Source organism: Oryza brachyantha, chromosome 7 (assembly GCF_000231095.2).
Source record: "Oryza brachyantha chromosome 7, ObraRS2, whole genome shotgun sequence".
NCBI classification, from domain to species: domain Eukaryota; kingdom Viridiplantae; phylum Streptophyta; class Magnoliopsida; order Poales; family Poaceae; genus Oryza; species Oryza brachyantha.
In genome coordinates this window covers 17122346-17144883 of record NC_023169.2, presented here as the reverse complement: position 1 = coordinate 17144883, position 22538 = coordinate 17122346, and the positions used below count along the sequence as shown (strand labels likewise).

Here is a 22538-nt window from a genome sequence, read left to right as displayed (position 1 = left end):
GGTGATTTATGCATGCAATCAAAATTTTTCAAGAAACTTCCGACTGTTATGAGTTAGGTTTTGACAAAGTCAAATCCTCATCGCACCTTGCAACGAAAGCGGTCCAAAGAGAAGCCGGGCCTGGACATCCAGCATGTCTTGTACGCACCACATGGGCCCAAACGAGCCAGACGAAACCTGGGCCGTATGACTGCCAGTTTCAGTGTTCTGCAACCTATTGAGAGTTAAGCAGAAGAGAAACAACAATGACAGTACTTAATTTCACACACGAACCAAACAAAACGAAAACTAAACAAAACAGTAGGTTCTCTCATGTTACTGATGTACTTGCACACAACATACTGGTATTATGCAGTACCTGCCAACCAACACACTGTATTCATACGAGAGTACCATACAGACAAGAGTCTGAAAGGTTCAGACCGCAGCACGTACTGTCCTAAACTTCAGTGACATCACCGACACACTCAACTACACAGGGAGCACAGAGCGACGGACGCATTAGCAGCACAGCAGCTGCGCTCCTTTGGCCTAGCTAGCTAGTCGACCTTGGTGAAGCGGAGGTAGCCCTTGCCGGAGGGCAGGTCGGCGGTGTCGAAGCCCTGGGGGAACTTGCTCCTCGCCTCCTCGTCGGAGACGCCCGGCGGGATGACGACGCACTCCCCGGGCTTCCAGTTCGCCGGCGTCGCCACCGCGTGCTTCGCCGCCGTCTGCACCGCGTCCACCGCCCGCAGCACCTCCTCCATGTTCCGCCCGGCGCACGCCGGGTACAGGAAGCTCAGCTTCACCTGATCCATCAACAACACACACGCCAATCGAGTCGATCAGATTCATCCAAGAAACCTATCATGGTGGAGCAGAAACATATATCTTTTCGTTAAGGTTATGCTGGTAAGCAAAAATTTTAATTTTCAACAAAAGATTTTGGGGTTTCACTTATTTTTCATCCTTTTAACTTTTTAGATCGTCAAGACACATATATAGAAATTTTATTCACTAAATTATTTTCGTTTACAAATACGTCAGTTTGATTTTTTTTTTCATGAAAAAGACAATCAATCAACCCCCATAACAGTACATACCTTCTTGTCAGGCCCGACGATGTGGAGGGCGCGAGATGGGAGGTGACCGCTGGAATCCTTCTCGTCCGGGTCGACCATGTTGAGCTTCTTGATGGCTTCACGGTTCGGGTCGGCCATGATCGGGTAAGTCACGCGGTTCCCAGGCTAATAAAATAAAGATCACGATCAGTCAATTAAACAGTACTTGGTTAATTAGTGCATTAGTCGCAACCAAATTAACTAACCGGGCCATGAAATTTAATGACTGTACTAGGTAGCATTAACCTTGTAGGCCTCGATGTCTTTGATCCAGTCCTTGTGCGACTGCACGTCGTCGCAGGAGATGCCGAGCAGCTTCACCCCTCTCTTCTCGAACTCCTTGGCGTAGCCGGCCATCGCCGCCAGCTCCGTCGTGCAGACCGGGGTGAAGTCACCTGCCATGCCGCCATGATCATCCATCACATCAACCCACAAAACACGCAAGCTAGCAAGTTCTTACAATGAATTTATCGGACGGACAATATATTGACCGCCGCGCCGGAGAGAGATCTCTGATCAGCGAGATACGTACGTACCGGGGTGGGAGAAGATGACGACGTAGTCGGCGGGGCCGGCGAGGAAGTCGTGGATGCGGATCTTGCCGTGGGTGGAGTCGAGCTCCAGGTCGGGGATGGTGTCGCCGATGGTTAGCCCAGGCATGGTGACGACGGTGGTGCCAACAACACAAGCTGCTGATGCTGCTGCAGAGTGCAGACTAGTTAGCGTGTGTGTGTCCAGCAATGGAAGGAGATGGAAGCGAGGACGAGGCGATTATATAGGCCATGACAGTATATGTGACAGTGAAGCTACGTGTGTAGAGAGGTGTCGCTAGGGGATGCTGCATGGGAGCCACGTAGTTCTTCTCGTGGCAGACGAGCTAGCTAGCTGCTGGCGGTACTGGCTGCTGCTGCCTTCGTGACTCTATCCGGTTGGGCATTCTCAACCCATAACATTATATATATATACATATATATATATATATATATATAAACTTCTTATTATAAAAAAACTAGTACTAGACACTACTCTTTTAATACAAACACCACTATTTAACATTTAAATTTAATGCTACTTATCTCATATGATATCTTGAATGTTGTGTAGAAACCATGTCTCATACAAGAAATGGTTTCATTCTCTTTCCTCATTTATTCACTTGTCACATCATCTTTCATCTAACTTATTTAATGCTATAAACATCATCCTAATCATTGTGTTGGGAGTGCCCGAACTGGGTAACTCTTCCAAAGGTGAACGCCCGTCCCTTTTTTTCATGTCATATTTAAATAGTTATTATAGATAAATAAAAATAAGCAAGATATATTAATATATGTTATATCATTATACAATTGTATAGGTTCATATTTAATTTTTATAAATGAAAAAATAAGTTAATCTGAAACGAGTACCATACCTTCACAATTATTTTTGTTATTTTTCACAGCTTATGAAAATCGAATTTGCACTTAATGATATAAACATTGTATTTTCTATAAATTATATTTTATATATTTAAAGATGTTAATCTGGAACCTTCACCACGCACACGCCAGGCGAGAGAGAAAAATTACGGCTGGTCGATGACTGACAAGTGTGGCCTATGTGCGGCCCATGCATGTCGGGACGGCATTTGGGTTAGTCGTGTTTACCCCGGATTTGAAGGCAATGGGCCGTCCTGGCTTCCGCCTGCTAGCGCCACCTGGTGCGCTCATATTTTTTTATCGATAAATTTTTTCCACCCATTCGGCCTTTTTGGAACACGAGAGTTTAAAAGTTAATTGCAATTTTGCAAGATTTTCATTGGTGTTTTTTCTTTTGCCGTGTCACTCGGCTCCAGCCTGCTGTTTGTTCATAGGAAGGGAGCGCGTTCGCAAGTAATGGTTGAGGCTAACCTGTTCTTTTGTTTCCATATTTACAGAATTATTAAACGGTGTGTTTGTTTATATATATATATATAACTTATGGAAAAAATTTAGACATATTTATATTGATACATCAAACCCATAAAATCTTATAATATGTAACGGAGGGGTGCTCAGTTTATCATATACTAATGATTTTTCTTGCAAGAAGGCCAACTTGAGTAGGGCTTTGGTTGTTCCACCGCAAGTTCTAGCAGGGTTATTTTTTGGGATTTTTTTAAAAAAAGCCAAATAACATATTTGGGGAAAAAATAATTTATGAATAAAAAAATTATATATGTGTTTTATCTATTTAAAGTGAATGATTCAAAAATAAAGTATAATGAAAAACTCAAAATAAACTATAAATTTAAGGCTAAAAAATTAATTATTGGCTTGCAAGCATAAACGCAGTGAAAAACGAGGCCGTGATTTCATTTGTTCTCCGGGTAGGGTATTTTACCAACTTCCCCAATTAAACGAACATATGTAATAATTTTATGCCCATATTTTCTATAAACTAGATCAAGTCTTCTTCTTAAATAAAAATACGAGCTCCCTGTCCTCTTTCGTGGTTTTATCAGAAAAAAGTATAATTTCTTCAATTTTCACTTGGAAATCCTCCAAAACTGAGGAGGCCCTAAACCGGGAAAAGAGTGAGGGATGGGTAAACCGAAAAAGGACAGTGCAAAAAGAGTCTTTCCTTTTGCACTTTTGACATGTAAAATTGGCTGACAGCAAAATACTCCTAGCCGAAGACGAACCACTCCAATGGAGTCCACACAAAAACGGATCCGCTTTTTATCAAGCAACAGAACAAAAAGAAGTCCCAACACCATTTATTCATCCATCCATGTTCATGACATGCATAAAATCCTAACAAGGTTAGGTCCGTAGCCCCACAGGATGGGGGCTCGTACCATTATTATTATCAACAACCGATCGTAATCACCGTAATTATTAAGAAGTGCAGCTACTAAAATGGTCGTCACTCTCACTGTCACTGTGTCACACGTCGCAGGTGAGCCACAGTGGCTCGTCGAACTCGCCGAGCGACTCGTCCCCGGCGCCGGCGGGCGGCGGGTCGTCCAGCGCCAGCGACCCCAGCAGCCCGGCCGCCGGCGTCGGGCCCCACGCCGGCGTGCCGTTCTCGTACGCGTTGCACGTCAGCCTGACCAGCCCGGACCCGTCGAGGCGGCACGCGTGCAGGTCGCCGTACGGCTGGAACTGGTTCGGCGCCGAGATGGGCTCCGCCATGACGCCGCCGAAGTTGGCCGTGAACAGCAGCCACTCCGAGTCCGGGCTGAAGCACACGTGGTTGATCCGCTCCTTCTCCGCCTCCGGGCTCCCCGCCGGCCCGGCGACGTGGACGCGGCGGAGGCCGGAGCCGTCGGGCCGCACCAGGTAGATGCTGAACACGGCGGCGTTCGTCGGGTCGTGGCGGTTCGAGGAGAACGCGATGAGGCTCCCGTCCGGCGACCAGCTCGGCATCGTGTCGATCCACTCGCCGTCGGTCAGCCGCCGGATCGTTCCTTCTCCGGCGCCGTCCTCGCCGTGCGCCGCGTCGACGATGTAGAGGTTCTTGTGCCCGGAGCGGCCGGAGCGGAACACGATCCATTTCCCGCACGGCGACACCGCCGGGAACGCGTCGTTGCCGGACTCCGGGCGGGTGAGCACCTTCAGCGTGGCGGCGACCTCGTCGCGGTCGGGGGCGAGCTCGCCGGCGTCGAACTCGAGCCGCGCGATCCTGACCGTCGCCTTGTGGGTCTCGAAGATGGGGCCCATGGAGGTGAACACGACGCCGCTCTCGGTGGGGCTCCACGCCGTGTAGAACAGGTTGGGCTCCCTCGTCAGGACCCACCGCTTGCGGCCGTCGGATCGGAGGATCGAGACGCCGGGCGTCTTGAAGAAGTCGCCGTTCATGGCGAGGTGCGCCGCGTCCGGCGAGAACGACGGGAACGTGCCGTTCACCCGCAGCATCCGGAGCGACCGCACCGGGCTCCGCACCGGCTGCAGGTGGGGCACCACCGAGTCGCCCGCCGCGCCGGCGCCGCGGAAGCGGTGGTACCCGACGCGGTGGCCGGATGGGGAGAAGAAGGGGTTGTAGTGGTGGAGCTCCGGATTGAGGCGCTCGGTGAGCGGGGTGAACTGCTCCGTCTCGAGGTCGAACAGCTCGACGTGCCGCTGCGCGCGCCCCTTGCGTCGCGTCGCCACGGCGATCCACCGCCCGCCTCCGCCGCGGCCGACCGCGGCTGGAGTGAAACAGTGCAGCCCCGGCGGCGTCACCCGCCGCTCGGCGCCGGTGGGCTCGAGGGTCTCCGGCGAGATATCCACCCGGAACACGCTCCACCAACCGTCCTCGGCGACGCGGTGGAAGAAGACCGTGCCCTCCCCATGCCACGCCGGCCACCCACCCCGCGCCGCGACGACGACGCGCCCGGCCGGATCGGCGGCGCGGAAGACGGCGACCTCCGTCTCCAGCACGCGGAAGTCGAACGCCCACGGCCGGTGACCATACGACGCAACCGCCACAAGCTCCCCGGAGGCGGACACGGCGGGGCTCATGTCCACCACGCCCGGGGGACTCACCCTCGCCGTCTCCTTCCTCGCCAGGTCCGTCACATACACCGCCGCCCAGCTCCTGAACGGCACGGGCGGCCTCTCGTGGGCCGACACGAAGTACATCCGGCCGCCCCTCACCGTGGGGCGGTCGTGGAACAGGCTCCCCTCCACCGCCGGCAGCGGCTCCGCCCGCTCGTCCCCGGGGCGGCACACGAACAGACCGGCCGCGCCGCCTCGCTCGGACACGAAGGCCACCTCCTCGGCGGCGTCGTCGACGAACTGGGCATTGAAGTTGACAGACACGCCGTCCGTGTGGCGGCGCTCGGCGCCCGGCGCCGTGGACGGCAGCGGCGGCGGCGGCACGGGGGAGGAGAAGACGTCGAAGCCGAAGCTGGTGACGCCGACGGTGGCGAAGACGATCGTGCCGGTGGGCTCCATCGGGACGAGAGGCGTGAGACGTGTGCTTGTGTTGTTTGTCCGAAGCGTGGCGGGTATTTGTAGGTTAGCGGTTGGAGCTGTCGCTGTCAGGCGGGCTCCACACCCCTACGTGGGGATTCGACTTTTTAACCTTTTAACCCGTAAGATTAAGGTGCGATTATTTAATATTATAATGATCTTCCACGTCATACTCATGAGTGTAAAAAAAAACGATTAGAAAAAAAAAATCAAATCATCCAATTTATCTCCGCCCGGACGCTATCCGCTCGGAGGGCGTACTCGACCTGTGGAGTGGTTGCCGGGTCACTCCACTCGACTCGACCTGCTGCCGTGCAAATGCAAACAGCCGTCGCAACTGACACGTGGGGCCCACAGGAAGAGGATGGAGTGGTGTGAACGGGCGCGTGACGAACGGAATCTGTGTAGTAGTTGTACCCGTAAGCCGTGTTCTTATGGGAAAATATGATAAATTTTGTACAAATAAATAACATACGTACAACAGATTAAACGTGAGATTTCTCACTGGCCTTGGATTATACTCGTCCCTATAAACATTAGAATGATTTTTTAAGTATTAAGGATACGGAGCAGTTGATAAAATAATCAGGATAGAAATTGGGGTGGAGATTCATCGGTCCTCTTTTCAAGGAGGATAGAATTTGATCTTCGTTTTTAATATAACATGTAATAACTATAATGATTTTAAAATTTTATTCTAGAAATATGAGACAAAAATTAATTTATTTTAGAAATGTGAGATAATAATATTATATACACATTATATTATTTTAAGTGTGCATGTAAAAGTAATGGAACATTGGTTTAAATAATGCAGCCATAGGAGTATGCGGTCCGATCACGTTTTGGGCACAGTGCATGCGGATGCCATCTCATATAATCTTGGTTTGAAAAGTCCATTGTCGCTATCTTATTAATCTGGGGTTAATTAACTTTATTCGTTGTTAAAATGTTGTGAACGACAAAGTGATTGGCTTATCTGTCAGTGACGCGGATTAAAGATGGTGTTTTTTATGTGTTGGCTGGCTGATCAAGGCAACTGGTGCTCTACTATACATATAAGTGCCGTGGTTTTTTCAAGTACTCCCAGTCCTAAAACAAACCAATTTTTCGGTTCTCGTACGTTTAGCGTTTGATCATCCGTTTTATTTAAAATTTTTTTCAAAAATTAAAAAAAATGTCACAAGAAAAATAATATTTATGATTTATCATCTAACAAAAACAAAAATGTTAATCGTACATTTTTTTAATAAGACGTAGAGGCAAACATTATAGACAAAAAGTGAAACATTAATTTGTTTTGGAACGGAGGGAGTAATATTTTTAGATCTTTTGGATTGTTTATTGTTTTATAATTATTTGAGTATATAAATGACTAAATTATATATTAAAAGTTAAAAAACACACATAAACCATGTTATGTTTGATAAAAGACAGAAACTATCTTTATATAACTGACTGAATTTAATTTTTATAAAAATTAAAAATCTAATTTAAAAATATAAGATAATAAACTTATATATATACACACTATCTTTTTTTATAAAAAATCCTGGTTATTAGTTGAATAAGCCTGTGGGTAAAAATTTATGAAAAAACAGAAATTTATGTAAAGAGATCAACGTAGTCATATAAATGTCGTATGATAAGTTTTTATAACAAAAACACAAAACATACATGATGAGAGGAAAGAAACGTGTCTACTAACGGATCGACCGTGCTTTGCATGCGTGCAGCTCATTCAGAGCAAGTTCAATAGTATAGCTTCAATTTATATATATATATATTCAATAGTTATCTATAAAACTATAATTTATGGTCTCACATATCATACACATTTTATCTCAGAGACTATGTAGAGCGTCCACCTCCCTTCTCTCTTATCTTTAAAATATGATTACAACTGATTTATACTACCTGCTCTCATGGATGATGGAATGCACCTGGCGCGAAAACCCGGGAGCGTTCGTGCTCGACGACCGTGTGAACGCAACTTACGCTCACGAGTGGGCTGGCAGATTCGGAGCTTCCGGTCAATGCCCAAAGTCGAGTCTCTGCGTTTCTCCCCTTGAGCTTGTTTACCAAGAAACATATGTTTTAACGAACGTGCGCTTAATTAAGGGCATGTTTAGATTCATTTGGAACAGCAAACATTAAATGACAAAAGTTTTGGTGATAAGAGCTTTGGCATTGTATTTTTGCAACTTGGTGTTAAGAGGCATACAAAAGTTACTATTTTTTAGTAAAAGTGAGAGGTGGTCTACATCCCTATGTGCTCTTTGATGAAATTTGTTACTCTAGACTATCAAATGCCAAATACAAATTTGTTATTTTGTTACCCTAGTGTTTAGATCCATTTTGTCGAAAAATACTCTAAAATAACAAAATTTTTGTCATTTTGAAGGATCTAAACAGGGCCTAGGCTAGGCCTATCCTATCCTTTTGCCACTAAAAAATATTCTCTAATGATGATATACTCCCTATTACCTGGATCATTTCACTCGCTGCAGGGCAGTACATTCATAATAATGTATGTAATTAATATAATTAAATAAATTGTCACGTAGGATAAAAAGATACGGTAGCAAATACGTAAATAGTAATAAAAAGAGACCATACATATTTTTTACATAATAACTACTAGTAAGACATAACGATGAAAAGTAACATCAAATTTAAATATAAATAATTAGTGTTTGTATGGGTCTGTTAATAGTTTCTTTATAACCTGAATTTTGTCTATTATTAATATTTTCTTTATAAAGTAAAAAATAAATATATAAATTGTTGATCGGTGAGACATTGGCCTCTAGTGAGTGTGTCAAAAATTAAGAGGTTGATAGGGTGTGGACACAGCTGGAATGGTCGGAAGATGCTGTTTTTGGTCAGAGCAAGGACGAGCCCACTGAGGTGGAAAGTGTATAATTCGTGCTTGGCTAAGCTAAGGAATTGCTCGGCCGTTTCCCTTTCTTCTTCTGTCACTAAAAAATAACACATTCATGTAAGCCAAAACCAAAGAGATTAGGAGTAGATCGCAGCGTGTCACATTAACTAATACGCACGAAAAAGCAGCTACCTGTTGGGCCCATTTGTGACTTTGCGGCCGTAGACTTGTATAGTTGAGATGGGCCAACCAATGCAAGAAGTGGAGGCCCAGTGGCCATTGAAGTTTACCCCGGAAGGGTCGGCCTGTGAGTTGACTGTGAGTGGCTCACCTACCGTTGGGCTCATATAAAAGTTTATTTTCAAACATTTGGTTTTTAGATCACTAAAAAAACATATATAAATATTTTATTCATGTAAGTTATTTTTTATTCGCAAATGTCATTTAGCTTTTTTTCATAAAAAACACATCCTCTGTTCATCCATAATAGGAGAGAAACTCCACAATATTTTTTATCCATCGTCTAAAGGGATATGGAGTATATTGTATATGAATGATCTGATGTAGTATAAAGAAATATGAATGATAAAACTATTTTAGATGATTATCCAAATGAATATATGGATGATCAGATTTAAATGAGCTTAGAGCATTCATCGTATCCTTTATTTTTTTTATGCCATCCATATTAGGAGAGAACATCTTTCAAAGAGATATGAAAGATGTTATATATGAAAGATGTTATATATAGATGATATGCTGGAGTATAAAGAGATATAAAATAAAGAGACTGTTTTAGATGACAATCCAAATGAAGATATGGATAATCAAATTTAGATAAACTGCTGAAGATGCTCTTAGTGTAGGGATTAAGCACAGTGAGCAGCTTTTATAGGCGCCACTGCTGTTAGAAAAGCAGAAGAATGTAGGGATTCTATACTATATAAAGGGTATCATCTGTCGGCCAGTGATACAAAATATGCTAAATGATGTATTAAAGGATAAAAACAATTTACGATTAAATTTTAATATTTCTGTTCTTAGCTAACGATAAAAACAAATTACCATGAAAAAACAATCTACAAAACTGTCGTCAATTCATATGGTCCCATATATTTTATCCGTGGATATCAAACTAAATAAATTGACAACAAATAAAGTGATCGATCCTACACCATACAAAAAATATTATTACCTGAGTCCCGTATTATAATATTTTATCGTTTTGTCTAGATTTATTTATATATTTATATATTTTATATATATATATGTCTTGATTTATTAGTATGCATATAAATTTAGTCAAGATCAGAAAGTCTTGTAACTAAGGCCCTGTTTCGTTCCAAAAACTTTTTCCAAAAACATCACGTCGAATCTTTGGACATGTAACTAATTACACGGTGATGAGAGAAATCGTGAGATGAATCTTTTGAACCTAATTAAGACGTGATTAGCCATAAGTGCTACAATAACCAACATGTGCTAATGATAAATTAATTAGACTTAAAAGATTTGTCTCGTAGTTTCTAGGCGGAATCTAAAATTTGTTTTGTAATTAGACTATGTTTAATACTTTAAATTATGTCAAAAGATTTGATGTGATGTTTTTACTTGGGCCTTAAAACAAGATAATAGGACATCACCATTATTAATCTTAACCTCTCTAATTACCCGTTATTAAGGAAAGGAAGACTGAAAAAGGCTTGGTCGCAGTCAGATCCACAGCGTCACTCGCATGCGCAGTTCAAATTTCGAATTGGAGCGGAGAAGAAGAATCCCAAGCCCCAAGGAAGGAGGAGCCCCCCTCCCATTACTCTACTCCACCACCACCACCGCTCCCACCTCGCCGCCTCCGCTGTTCCCCAGCCATGGCCGGCCACGGCGCCGGCCGCCGAGCCTCCACCTCGAGGGCCCTCATGGCCCGCCGCGCCGACCCGGAGACCAACGAGAACGACGACCTCGCTGCGCCCTCACCCACCGCCGTGGCCGGTGCCGCGCTGCCGTTCATGCTGCCGCCGAGGTCGCCGCTGGCGGCCATCGCGGACCCGGGGAGGAACCCGCGGTCCGCGCCGGCCACGCCCAAGTCGCTGGCGGGCACGCCCCGGGCCTGCAGGGATCGGACCTCCTCCATCGGGACGTCGTCGAGGAGGGCCTTCGACCTCAGGGATCTCGCCGCCGCCGAGGTGCCCGTCGAGGTGCCGTACTTTGAGCTCGACGAGGACCCCGCGTTCTGGAAGGATCGCAACGTGCAGGTTGGTGTGCTTGTTCCTTCCCCATAAATTTTTCACAGACCGAAGCATCGCAGTAACAGTGCAGCAAACCACAACCATTCTATGCCCAATTGAACTAGCAACGAAATGCAGAGTGGCTAGATTACCAATTTGTGTACACAGAGTTCTGAAGCTAGTAATGCTAAGTGGCGATGTGATTTTCTTCAGGTGTTGATACGGATAAGGCCCATCAGTGCGGCCGAGAGCACCGCGCACGGTCAGAGAAGATGCCTGGTACAGGATAGCTCAAAGACGCTGAGCTGGACAGGACACCCAGAGACAATGTTCACGTTTGACCATGTTGCATGCGAGACAATATCACAGGTTTCTAGAGTACTGCCACTGCTATTGATTACTTTGAAGGAACGGTTCTAGTCTAATCAATGTTCTTTATAATTGCTCTAGGAGAAATTGTTCAGGGTTGTTGGTTGTCCAATGGTGGAGAACTGCATGTCTGGATACAATGGCTGTTTGTTTGCCTATGGACAGGTAAGACTAAATTGTACGGAGTACTAAGGATTTGTCTGATGTACATGCATGATTCGCCTATTGTTTTCATAGACAGGAAGTGGGAAAACATACACGATGATGGGCGAGCTTAGTAAGCTGGGCAATGAACTTAGCAAAGACTCTGGTTTGACACCTCGCATTTTCGAGTATCTTTTTGCTCGAATAAAAGAGGTAAGGACAATATATTTGATTGTTGTTAATAGATAATAAGGGAAACTAAATGCTATGTTTCTTAAAGGAAGAGGAGAGGCGAAGAGAGGACAAACTGAAATATATATGCAAATGCTCCTTCCTGGAGATATATAATGAACAGATAACTGATCTACTTGAACCATCATCAACCAATCTTCAGGTAGTTTGCCTACTAGTTTCCATTTGAGGATTTCTTCCTACTGTACTAATTTAATGTGGAAATTAACACATATATTGCTTCGTAGATCCGTGAAGATATAAAGAAAGGTGTATATGTTGAGAACCTAATGGAATGTTCTGTGTCATCTGTTAAAGATGTTATGATGTTATTGTTACAGGTAATAGAATCTTATCTTCATTGCACGCTCCATTGCCTGAGTACCTGAGGTATTATAATTGTTATGTGTTGAATACTTTAGTGAAGCTTCTAAATTGTTCTTTCAGGGGGTTGCAAATAGGAAAATGGCAGCGACAAATATGAATAGTGAGAGCAGCCGTTCACATAGTGTCTTCACTTGTGTCATTGAGAGTCACTGGGAAAGAGATTCAATGACACACCTCCGCTTTGGGAGGTTAAATTTGGTTGATCTTGCTGGTTCCGAGAGGTGAATTACAGTGCCTTGCTATAATGCCCTTTCTTGTCTTTACAAATGCTGACTTAATTGAATTCAAACTAGGCAGAAAAGTTCAGGTGCTGAAGGAGAACGCTTGAAAGAAGCTGCAAACATTAATAGATCATTGTCAACTCTTGGGTAAATTTTGCTCTCAGCCTTTCACACAGCATTGTTTTTGCATGACTTTTTGGTGCATTCTTTCTTGTATAGATCTAGAAGAATAGCCATATTTGCAATACATATCCAGTTGGCAAAACATTATCATTTAGCAAGTGAAACTAGATTCTCATTCTAGAATTTTAAAATGGCACCATAATACGGCTCACTTTATGCATTTTAAAGTGGAGACTTTTAGCTATGTTCTCCATTTTATGAAGCCTGATGCATTTATGGCTAAGTGAAAGAGAACCATGAATATGTGTCTTCAGTTTTCCTTATTCAAACTTTCAAAGTGCAGTACAGTGCAAAGACGCACATATATTTGAATTCTAGGACTGAATGCTTTTCTAGAATAAGAATATTGTAGTTTAAAAGGTTCTACTCATTGTACTATTTCAGGCTTGTTATAATGACTCTGGTGGATGTTGCCAATGGGAAAAACCGACATGTGCCCTATAGAGATTCAAGGCTTACATTTCTCCTTCAGGTTAACATAGTAACAATTATAGACTGCTGAAATATTTTTTCCCCTCTGTTGTTCCATTTATTCTTTTCACTGGCTGACTTATGCCTTTTTTAACTAGGATTCTCTAGGAGGGAATTCTAAAACAACAATTGTTGCCAACGTTAGCCCTTCTATTTGGTATAAGATGTCCTCTATATTCATTTCCCACATTCAGTTTTTTTTTGGTAGATTACTAATTCTGAATTATTCTTGCAGTTCCTCCAGTGAGACATTGAGTACCTTGAAGTTTGCACAACGTGCTAAGATGATCCAAAATAATGTAATATTGTTTGTAATTTTAAGAATTCCAAAGTTTGCTAAGATAAGAGAAATTTCTGACTTTTGAGGCTTTATCTGTTTGTGCTAGGCCAAAGTAAATGAAGATGCGTCAGGAGATATTATGGCATTACAAAGGCAGATAGAAAATTTAAAGGTAACACTTCATAGCAAAACCTTGCTTGGATTTTATGGCGTTTTTATTTAAATTAAGTTCTTTGGTTCCAACAGGATCAATTAACTTGCTTGAAGAAGCAACAAAATGTCCCTGGATCACCTAGCTTTCAGCTTTTAAAATCAGGCTATGATAATGAATTCAATAGTTTGGGCGGAGTCGATGATCAGTCAGCCTGTGATTTGGATCTCCTAAAGCAAAAGGTCACATGGCATGTTTTACTTACTGGTTATAAATATGATCAGTCAATCTGTTATTATCTGTTACCAATTCCTTGTTTTACTCTAAGAGCAGGTTAGCCATCTGGAAGATGTTTTGGTTGGGAGTCTTAGGAGAGAGAAATCAGCGGAGACTGAAATGAGGAAGCTGGAATGTGAAATAAAGCGTCTGAACCGTATGGTAATACAATATTCTGCTACAGATAATGCTTGAAAAGAGCTAATGATTACTCTTACATTTCCAAAATATGCTGTATCAGTGTATGCTTTTTTCAATATTGGGAGATACAAGCTATATGTGTTTTTCAGGTCAACCTGATGGAATCTGATGCACGGCAGTTGAGAATGACGGTTAAACTTCGTGATGAAAAAATAAGAAGATTGGATTTATTAGCCGAAAACCTGATATCATCTGATGGCTATCTGATGGATGAAAATGCTGCAATGTTCCAAGAGATTCAGTTACTGCAAGAGCAAATCAATGATAATTCTCAACTAGCTCAGTTTGCTTTGGAAAACAAGAGATTAATTGAGCAAGTTAGAACGTAATATCTCATTCTTGCAGTTCCATAGCACTAATGATTTTAATTTGTAGACAAGCACTTCACACAAGTCCTAAAACTTGTAGCTTATTTTACTGACCTCATATACAGACTTGAGAAGTTCTGCAAGCAAGGGGAGCGAGAAATGTTGTTAACGGAGATATCTCTTTTGCGTAATCATGTATATCCAACCTGCCTCATTCTTTTTGGTGGAATTAAATCTGTAAAACATAGCCTTTTATTGTTTGGCCTAATTTTCTACTCTTCTGTCATCATCTCTGTGCAGTTCCTACATATTCTTGAGCAGAAGTATGCAAGACCCCCTAAAAATATTGATGCTCAGGTGTGTTCTCATTTGGACTTCATTCTATTTGTGAAAGCAATGGATATGAATTTGTTTGCTGTTTCAATAAGAACAACCTGAACTATATTTAGTGGTTGACGTGGGACATAATGCATTTAGGGTGATGTGATTATCAAGGAGCTGAACACCTGCAGGAAGGAATTGGACGCATGCTTAGAAAACAATGTTCTGCTAGCACGGTAAGCATTTATTTACACCAACCCTATAATGAACAAAGATTTACGTTTATAAATTTTATAATTTCATACAAAAAAGGAATTGTGTTCCAGAAGATGGGAATAATCAAGTACTTCCACTGTGTCAATGCAAATGAAGCAGCATTATTCTATGGCATCCACACCTTTCTGTTAACTTTACCAAGTCTCCATTCCATGGAATTCTGTAATGAAGTATTCTTCATAGTAAAAGAAAATTTCATATTATCTGTGGTCTAATTATTTTCTCTTAATCTATCTAAAATTTGTTAAGTACTATGAACTGCATCTTAGGATAACTGTTACACAAGATATGCCTGCTTATTTTAAAAGCTTGGTAATTGATTACCCTGATGTTTTTGCAGTGAAGTAAATAAGCTACGCTGTGAACTGAAGCAGTACCAGAACTGCAGTACAGATCAAGTATGTACAATACTTTTGCAGCCTCAATTCGTTTTGCTTTTTGTTCTGGTCAGAGTTAAATTTAACTTGGATGCTCATTCATTTAGGTTGCTTCTGATGTCAAGGAGAGCTCTGTGACACCAAGGACCAGTCATATGCAACATGTGAGATACTATTTTTTATTCATATCCTGTAAGTATGATTTGCATATGTCTTACATTTTTTTTAGTTAATATCAGGATCAAGCAGGATGGTGCAGTTCGTATTTGGATTCAATTGATGTTGAAAAGCAATTCATGGATGCTGGGACCAGTACTGATATTACTGAATCACTTGAACTTAATCCACCTTCAGAAATTTATAGTGAAAGCCAGGAATCTCCTTCTCATTTGCATTTCTCTGATTGGGAAAGATGTGATTTGAAGGATTCTACAAAAGTGCAAGAGCATGGTGGTGTATTGTCCCAAAGCTTCAGTTCAACCCATTGTCCTTCACATAATCTACTTGACAAGGGAATAGTTTTGAATGGACAATTGGAGAATAAATGTGGATCAGATTTTGTAGAAAGGGATGGAACGAGTCGAGTAAATGAAAATGCAGCTAAGGCGTGTGTGCATGATGAGACATCTTTGTATCATCAAAATGAGATATTGCGTTCAAGTGAACAGTTATTACAGGATGAATTGGCATATATTAAAAGCATAAATGGAGGTCTCAGAGAGAAGCTAGTTATTATGGCTGAAGAAAGTACCAAGCTTTCAGAGATCATTGTTGCCAAAGATGTAGAAATTACCACTTTGTCAGAGGAATGGGAGTCTGCAATTGTTGATCTGACAAGCTTCTTGACAGATGGTTGCAAATCTTTAGATGATGCATATCAGAATATAGATAATATGATTAGCTCATTTCCTCAAAACAATCATTCTGTCAGTGAACATGTGGAGAAAGCTATGAAAGTTAGCATCAAGAAGGAAAAAATAATTTATAGGCTTCAAAGTGAGCTGCAAGCTGCACAGAGAATGGGCAGGGAGGTGAAAGAAAAGTTGCACATTTTGAGAGGTGCTACTCTTGCTATCACTGAAGCTCAGCTATTTGATAGCGCTGAATCCCAGGAAGCACTAAAACCACTAGATTTAACCCATCAAAAAGATTGTGTAGTGCAAGAACAAAAATGCAAGATGAAACCAAAAAGTTGCTTATTTGCAGAAGAAGCAGAAGAGTTTTCTTGTCTTGCGTTTCACTTACCGGATAATGTGGGTACTGCAGAAGTAACTCAGTACAGAGATGGGTCAGTAGTCAATCAAGCTAACACACTCTGCCAGGTATGCACCAAGTTTCTTACAGTAGTCAGTAGCCATATAAGTTGTTTAGTTGAATGGATCAGACACCAGAGTATCAGACATGGTACAGTTGGAGATAGTGTTTTCTTACACAAATTCCATGTGTTGTAGGAGAAGTGGAAGGTTAACAGTAGGATTTCCTTGCGAAAGACTATAATTTGATCTTCCTATAGAAATATTCAGTGTTGAACTTGAACATACTAAGCCCACTATTTAATTTGTACCTCCTCTCAAGGCCCCTTTTACTGTTAACCACTTGTCAATTGAAAAGATAAGAAAAAACTGAAATTGCGTTTAACAGTCACCTTCTGTAATGGTTTAATTCTTGTCTTTTATTTTATGTTCATCAACTTTGTTTCCTAAATATATAACAATAGATGAGCTGAGCAGACTAAATTTCAACAATTATCTACGGTCATGTACATGTGAGGATTATGCATTTATGCTTCACTGTCATGTGCTTTATAGTACTTGCTATAAATTCTATCCAAAGGCCGTCATGATATGCCATTTTTTTTTTGGTCAAATTCATCACATGAAATTTGGTACAAGTTCTCATATTTCTGAATCTGTAATTCTGCTTGCATACCGCCTATCATTCTAGAAAGATATGAACATAATATTACATGAAACATGATGTCAGCCTCTTTACATGACATACTATATGCATCCAGACATAATGACTTTCTTTGTTGTTCTAGTTGATGTTCTTCCTTTTGGGTTATAAACAATCTCATTAATAATTTCAATTTAATTGTTCTAAAATCCTACAGTCAAAGCTTGAAGATGTGTTGCATCTTGTTGAAGACAAATCAAATAAGGTTCTTGCCTTATTTTCAAATTTTGAGGAAGCTCAAGAAACCATGGAAGAAGCTGAAACTATGCTGTCATCTTTGTTGAAGGCCAACGAGGAGCTAAAACTTGAAAAAGACAATTGCAGGCAAGCAGTGGAACTGTTGTTGGTTGAGAAAACTTCTTTGATCAATGATTTGCAGGAGCTTGAAACATCAAATTCATTTACCGCACTGAGGTATGACAAATTGCATGAACAAGTAAATGAATGTGTAGCAGAGATGACAAACCTTGCTACTATTATTAAAGAATCTTTTCATCAAATACAAAGAATTACTACAGTAGAACTCTTTGCGTTCTGCTCGGAAGTTATCAATTTTGGTCAGGACCTGAGGAAATGGGTATATGAATCAAGGTCTTATCTTATTAACATGGGAGCACTTCTAGAAGAACAAGGCAATTATCATACTGAGCAGATCCATCGCACTAATTCAAGTACTTATGCAGGAGTATCTCAACAAGTTGAGTCATGTTCACGTCAGTTGGGTGGTACAAATGGTGAATTTTATCAAGGAACATCTATGGTTTTAGATGGAAAGAAAAAGCCATCTGTGCATGTAGTTCCCATTGGCAGTAGTGCAGAACTGGAAGATAGCAATGTAGAAAAGACATTCGATATGGATTATGCATCACTAAGAAGAGAGTTTGACAGGAAAAGTGATGTTGCAGAAGGATTGTCTTTTGATCTTAAACTACTGCAAGAGTCTACCTCACAAGTGAAGGACATGAAAGACAAAGCTGATGAAATATCAGATGCCCTTGTCAGTGTTCAAAGAGAACTTGAAAAGAAAAATTCTGCAATGGAAAGCATGCTGAAACAAAAAAAAGCGCTAGAGAAAGAGCTGGCTGAAAATGGTGCTGCACTCCTAATCTTAAGGTCTGAGTTAGAACATTCTGAAAGTTTGTCATCAGAGTTGTTCAAGGAGAACAACGATCTCAAAGTGATGTTGGAAGAGGAAACTATGATGATTAGTCAAACAAAAACACTGCTGGAAGACAAATCTAAGATTATAGAGGGATTGGAGCACCAAATACTTTTGCTTAATTCTTCTGATGAGGGACGCTTGATGTCACATATCAAAGAAATAAATGATAACCTTAAAGTTATAAGTATTGACAAGGGAAATCTTGAAGAAGAAATACTCAAGTTAACTGACAAGCTCGAAATGGCTGTGGCTTTAGCTGAGGAGAATGAAGCTGCTTCTATTGAAGCTCGTCAAGTAAGTACTACTAATGCCATGTGTTCTCGATTGCAATTTACATAAAATTCATTTGTACTGCTTTTGTAGGCTGCAGAGATAAGTAAGGTATATGCTGAGGAGAAAGTGGAAGAGGTTAGGATTCTTGAACGTTCTGTTGAAGAACTTGAATCTACTATAACTGTTCTGGAGGAAGAAGTAAGCTGTTCAATACTCTGCTTCCTGTGTTGTTTTTTCTGCTTTACAAGGATCATCCATTCATCCTTTTGATAATAGTCCGTTAGGCCTCTGTTAGTTGCAAAATAAAACTGTCCTTTGGATATTTTAGTACAAAAGGAGTGTCTAATAAATGGGTACCAGAAAAAGGAAAAGAATAACAACAATAGCACATCAAAGAGAAGCAACCTGTGATGGGTAGCCTGGAATTCAACATCTCCAATGTAACTATGTAAAGGGCAATTCATGTGAATGCATACTTGGCTAGATTTTAATGAAAATTATACCTAGTACATCACATATTATCTGTTTAACTGAAGGTATGTAACCTTAAAGAAGAAGTGAAGAGTTATCAAATATATAAACAATCTGAAGCTGAACAAGCTCAAGAGATGTTCATTGTAGAAAGCACATCAAAATGTGATGCCAAGGAGCAATTGTGTCCAGGGAGATGCCAATTAGAAAAGTGAGAATTCTCTCCATCTGATTTTTCAATTAGAAAAGTGAGACTTCCACCAGATCCTGTTTTTCAATTATTTGTCGTTTGTACCCTTATGGTAGGAGGTTGAAAGCAGAGATTATTGCACATCAGGATGCTAGAAGAAAGATTGAATGTCTCACAGTGGAAGCCAGTTGTAAAGATGAGGAGGTATGTTTGAAGTACGACACATCATTATTTTACTTATGTCTATAAAAGGTATTCCAATACCTTCTTTTTGTGTACATAGATAAGGCAATACAAAGAGCACATAGCTGAGCTGGTCCTTCATTCAGAAGCACAGTCTTTGCTTTTCCAGGAGAAGGTATGAAACCTTCAGCTGTTGGTATTGCCAATTTCATTATTTATATATATCTTCAGAGATGCTAATAGGTTGGGCTTTACAGTATCAGGAAATGGAGCACATGATTTCTAAACAGAAGTTTGGTCTACATGAATCTAATTCTGATTCTGGCCATACCAAAATAGAAAAACCTTCAGGACGAACACGAGGATCCGGTTCACCTTTTCGATGCATATCTAGCATAGTTCAACAGATGAACTCTGAAAAGGATCAAGAAATTTCAGTGGCACGCCAGCGGATTGAAGAACTAGAAGGATTGGTTTCTAATAAACAGAAAGAGGTAACTATTGTGTTGCATGTGTTATTATCATGGTTCAGGCCAAATTATTCGTCTCTAGTCAGTCATAATCATATGCTTTCAATTTTCAAATCAAGGTGTTGACTGAGGTGTAGAACTTCTTGGACGAGCTATTCCTGTTTTATAGAATGTGTCATCTCAATTTACACAGTGATCTAGAGTGCAAATACATAGAGATTTTGCGCCTGAAATCTGATGAAATAATCAAATCAATTTTGATTAAATTATAAGAAACATTCATTGTAGTCAAGATTGTCTGGGTACCTTTTTCAAAAAGTTTGTTCGGGAAAATGGAATATGTCTGTTATAAAGTATTAAACTTCATTAACCTATGTTGAAAGAAGTACCTTATACCAGCTGCTTGTATTTCCTCATTATTCATAGATCTGCTTGCTAACATCGAGACTGGCTGCTGTGGATAGCATGACACATGATATTATAAGGGAACTACTTGGTGTCAAATTAGACATGACAAACTACGCTGTAAGTTGCAGCAGTATACTAGTATATACACATAGAATTAGGCCTTACTGTCAGCCAGTTCACTGATATGTGATTTGTTTTTCTGTACACAGAACATGCTTGACCAGGAAGAGTTGCAGAAATTGTTAATAGCTTCCCAGCAACAAATTGAACAGTCAAAGTCAAAGGTAGGCCACTAACTAGTTCTTATTTCACACCTCTGACATTTTTGGATCATTTAAGGTGACAGAATTTCCTATTTTCATGTGCTTTGTCAATCAAGGATGTGGAACTATATATGCTCAAAGAACAATTTGGTCATCTCATTCAAGAAAGGGACAGGTGATTCTTATGTTCCCTAAAGGAATTTATGCCTACATCAAGATGAGCTTTCCATTTTTTGGTTTTTCTTTGTCATTTGATAGTTGATACCGTTAAATCAATTGAACAACTGAAACCATACCCCAAGTTACACCATGTTGGGTATTTGTTTCCTTTTAGCTTGCTTGATGATATGGACCAAAGAAAGGCCGACTTGTTGGAGAGCCAACTGCTCGTGGAACAGCTTGAGCAACGGGAGCAAATGCTCGAAGCCCAGAACGAATTGTTGCAGGTTGAGACAATAGTTACAACCGTCAGATCGTCCTCCCTCAGATCCCATTCTGCTATTGGACTACTAAATTGCCTGATTGCAACATTGTATACATATTGAACTGTTCTTCCGTGTTCTTGTAGATGGAGAAAGATAACCTTCAACAGAGGGTCATGGAAATGGACGAAAAAATCGAAATGCTAGCAGTGTCAAGTCAAGCGATTGCAGAGCCAACGCTCCAGATGGTGAAACAACTTTGAACTATGGCAACATTTCCATGATTGAAGATACTATTATTCTGTTCTCATTACTGAATCATTTCAACAGGGAGAAAATCATCGTTCGGCGGGCAGTAGTGAATTCAGCAGGAGATTGGCCCAATCGGATATGCTTCTCTCCCACGCGAGACATGAGCATTCACGAATCCATGCTGCAAAGCCCTCGAGGACGCATCATCGTGGTAGACATCAGTGAAGCCCTGGCTGAACATGAATCACATCAGACGACACTTCTTGTGTCTGAGCCGCCACCTCCCTGACACTGCAAGCCTATTTTTCTGAAGATGTAGTGTCGAAATGGTGATGACTGAAGAAAACCTTAGCTCTCCAGGTCTATGGAGGCCATCCACTGTATTTATGCTTTGTGAAGATTTTTCCTCCTCCCACATGTACATGGCAGCTACGGCTTATTTAAACTTCTTCAACGAGTCATTGAGATGCTTGTTTGCAGCTCTCGGTTGCCATTCTATTTTTTGTACTGGCATTGGCTGTATATTCACTGTATAAATCTATTATCAAGGTAAAGTAATGTAAAAGGTAGCCTTCTGTAGTTCTGTTTGCTGTTATGGCCTAGAAATTCCTATATTAATTAGGGAAAACAACAATAACGATACAATTTTCGGTTTTAGATGAAAAATGAAAGGAAGAAACACAAATCCACAGGCGACTATTCCTGTTTACTTTTGAACGTATTTTATATTGGAGTTGTTTTGTTCTATATTTTAAGTTGAGTACGACGATTTAAGGGATTTCCGAAATTATACCTAGTTCAAAAGATATGAGTTATAAACTATTATAAGTGAAGGAAAATAACTTTTTTTAAGAATATAGTCAATGAGCACCTTTGAAGCCTGGTCGGCACATCTTAGAGATTTACGAAGTCAACACAGGAGTCTTGCCGTCACTTACCACCGAAAGCATAAAGGGATTAGAATTCTAAAATATTCGCTCTAACAAAAAGCCGAACTTAAAATCTTAGTGCTAATAATACTCTCGTGACGAGCTACAGGCCAGGCCCTTTCGCTGAAGGAAAATAACTAGTACTAGTGGACCGGTCCAGTTGTAATGGTTGACTGTTGTTGCGTGTCCATGGCCATTCTAATGTACCAAGCCTAATTTTATGAGTGTGTCACAA

General features: G+C 41.3%; 3 protein-coding genes across 3 annotated transcripts; 1 reads left to right on the top strand and 2 right to left on the bottom strand.

Annotated features, from left to right (window-relative positions):
* Positions 1 to 327: 327 nt before the first annotated feature.
* On the bottom strand, positions 328 to 1861 carry LOC102705359 (1-Cys peroxiredoxin A). The gene is made up of 4 exons (XM_006657954.3): positions 1637 to 1861; positions 1347 to 1495; positions 1083 to 1226; positions 328 to 788 (listed from the first exon to the last, which is right to left on the bottom strand). The coding sequence occupies exons 1-4, from the start codon at positions 1758 to 1760 to the stop codon at positions 540 to 542; spliced, it is 666 nt and encodes a 221-aa protein (XP_006658017.1). The 5' UTR covers positions 1761 to 1861; the 3' UTR covers positions 328 to 539.
* A 1954-nt stretch (positions 1862 to 3815) lies between these two features.
* Positions 3816 to 6159, bottom strand: LOC102705738. The gene has a single exon (XM_040525705.1). It carries the CDS (start codon positions 5999 to 6001, stop codon positions 4010 to 4012), a length of 1992 nt encoding a protein of 663 aa, XP_040381639.1. The 5' UTR covers positions 6002 to 6159; the 3' UTR covers positions 3816 to 4009.
* A 4612-nt stretch (positions 6160 to 10771) lies between these two features.
* On the top strand, positions 10772 to 22044 carry LOC102705454 (kinesin-like protein KIN-12E). The gene is made up of 33 exons (XM_040526423.1): positions 10772 to 11155; positions 11342 to 11497; positions 11579 to 11662; positions 11735 to 11854; positions 11922 to 12035; positions 12121 to 12213; positions 12320 to 12480; positions 12553 to 12627; positions 13048 to 13135; positions 13233 to 13291; positions 13370 to 13433; positions 13521 to 13586; positions 13661 to 13807; positions 13899 to 14003; positions 14132 to 14367; positions 14476 to 14545; positions 14651 to 14707; positions 14828 to 14907; positions 15288 to 15345; positions 15432 to 15488; positions 15564 to 16646; positions 17438 to 18736; positions 18806 to 18913; positions 19252 to 19397; positions 19493 to 19580; positions 19660 to 19734; positions 19817 to 20053; positions 20456 to 20554; positions 20647 to 20721; positions 20817 to 20875; positions 21035 to 21146; positions 21269 to 21370; positions 21453 to 22044. Exons 1-33 carry the CDS (start codon positions 10772 to 10774, stop codon positions 21597 to 21599), a joined length of 5904 nt encoding a protein of 1967 aa, XP_040382357.1. The 3' UTR covers positions 21600 to 22044.
* The last annotated feature ends 494 nt before the right edge of the window (positions 22045 to 22538 follow it).

What these genes read in the sequence shown, in the direction of transcription:
- LOC102705454 (XM_040526423.1), top strand. Translation starts at nt 10,772, where the DNA reads ATGGCCGGCCACGGCGCCGGCCGCCGAGCCTCCACCTCGAGGGCCCTC. An exon ending in TTAATTGAGCAAGTTAGAAC is followed by an intron (nt 14,368 to 14,475) that starts GTAATATCTCAT and finishes CCTCATATACAG; the next exon opens with ACTTGAGAAGTTCTGCAAGC. An exon ending in CTTTGCTTTTCCAGGAGAAG is followed by an intron (nt 19,735 to 19,816) that starts GTATGAAACCTT and finishes TGGGCTTTACAG; the next exon opens with TATCAGGAAATGGAGCACAT.
- LOC102705359 (XM_006657954.3), bottom strand. Translation starts at nt 1,760, where the DNA reads ATGCCTGGGCTAACCATCGGCGACACCATCCCCGACCTGGAGCTCGAC. An exon ending in AAGACATCGAGGCCTACAAG is followed by an intron (nt 1,227 to 1,346) that starts GTTAATGCTACC and finishes TTATTTTATTAG; the next exon opens with CCTGGGAACCGCGTGACTTA. An exon ending in TCGTCGGGCCTGACAAGAAG is followed by an intron (nt 789 to 1,082) that starts GTATGTACTGTT and finishes TTGATGGATCAG; the next exon opens with GTGAAGCTGAGCTTCCTGTA.
- LOC102705738 (XM_040525705.1), bottom strand. Translation starts at nt 6,001, where the DNA reads ATGGAGCCCACCGGCACGATCGTCTTCGCCACCGTCGGCGTCACCAGC.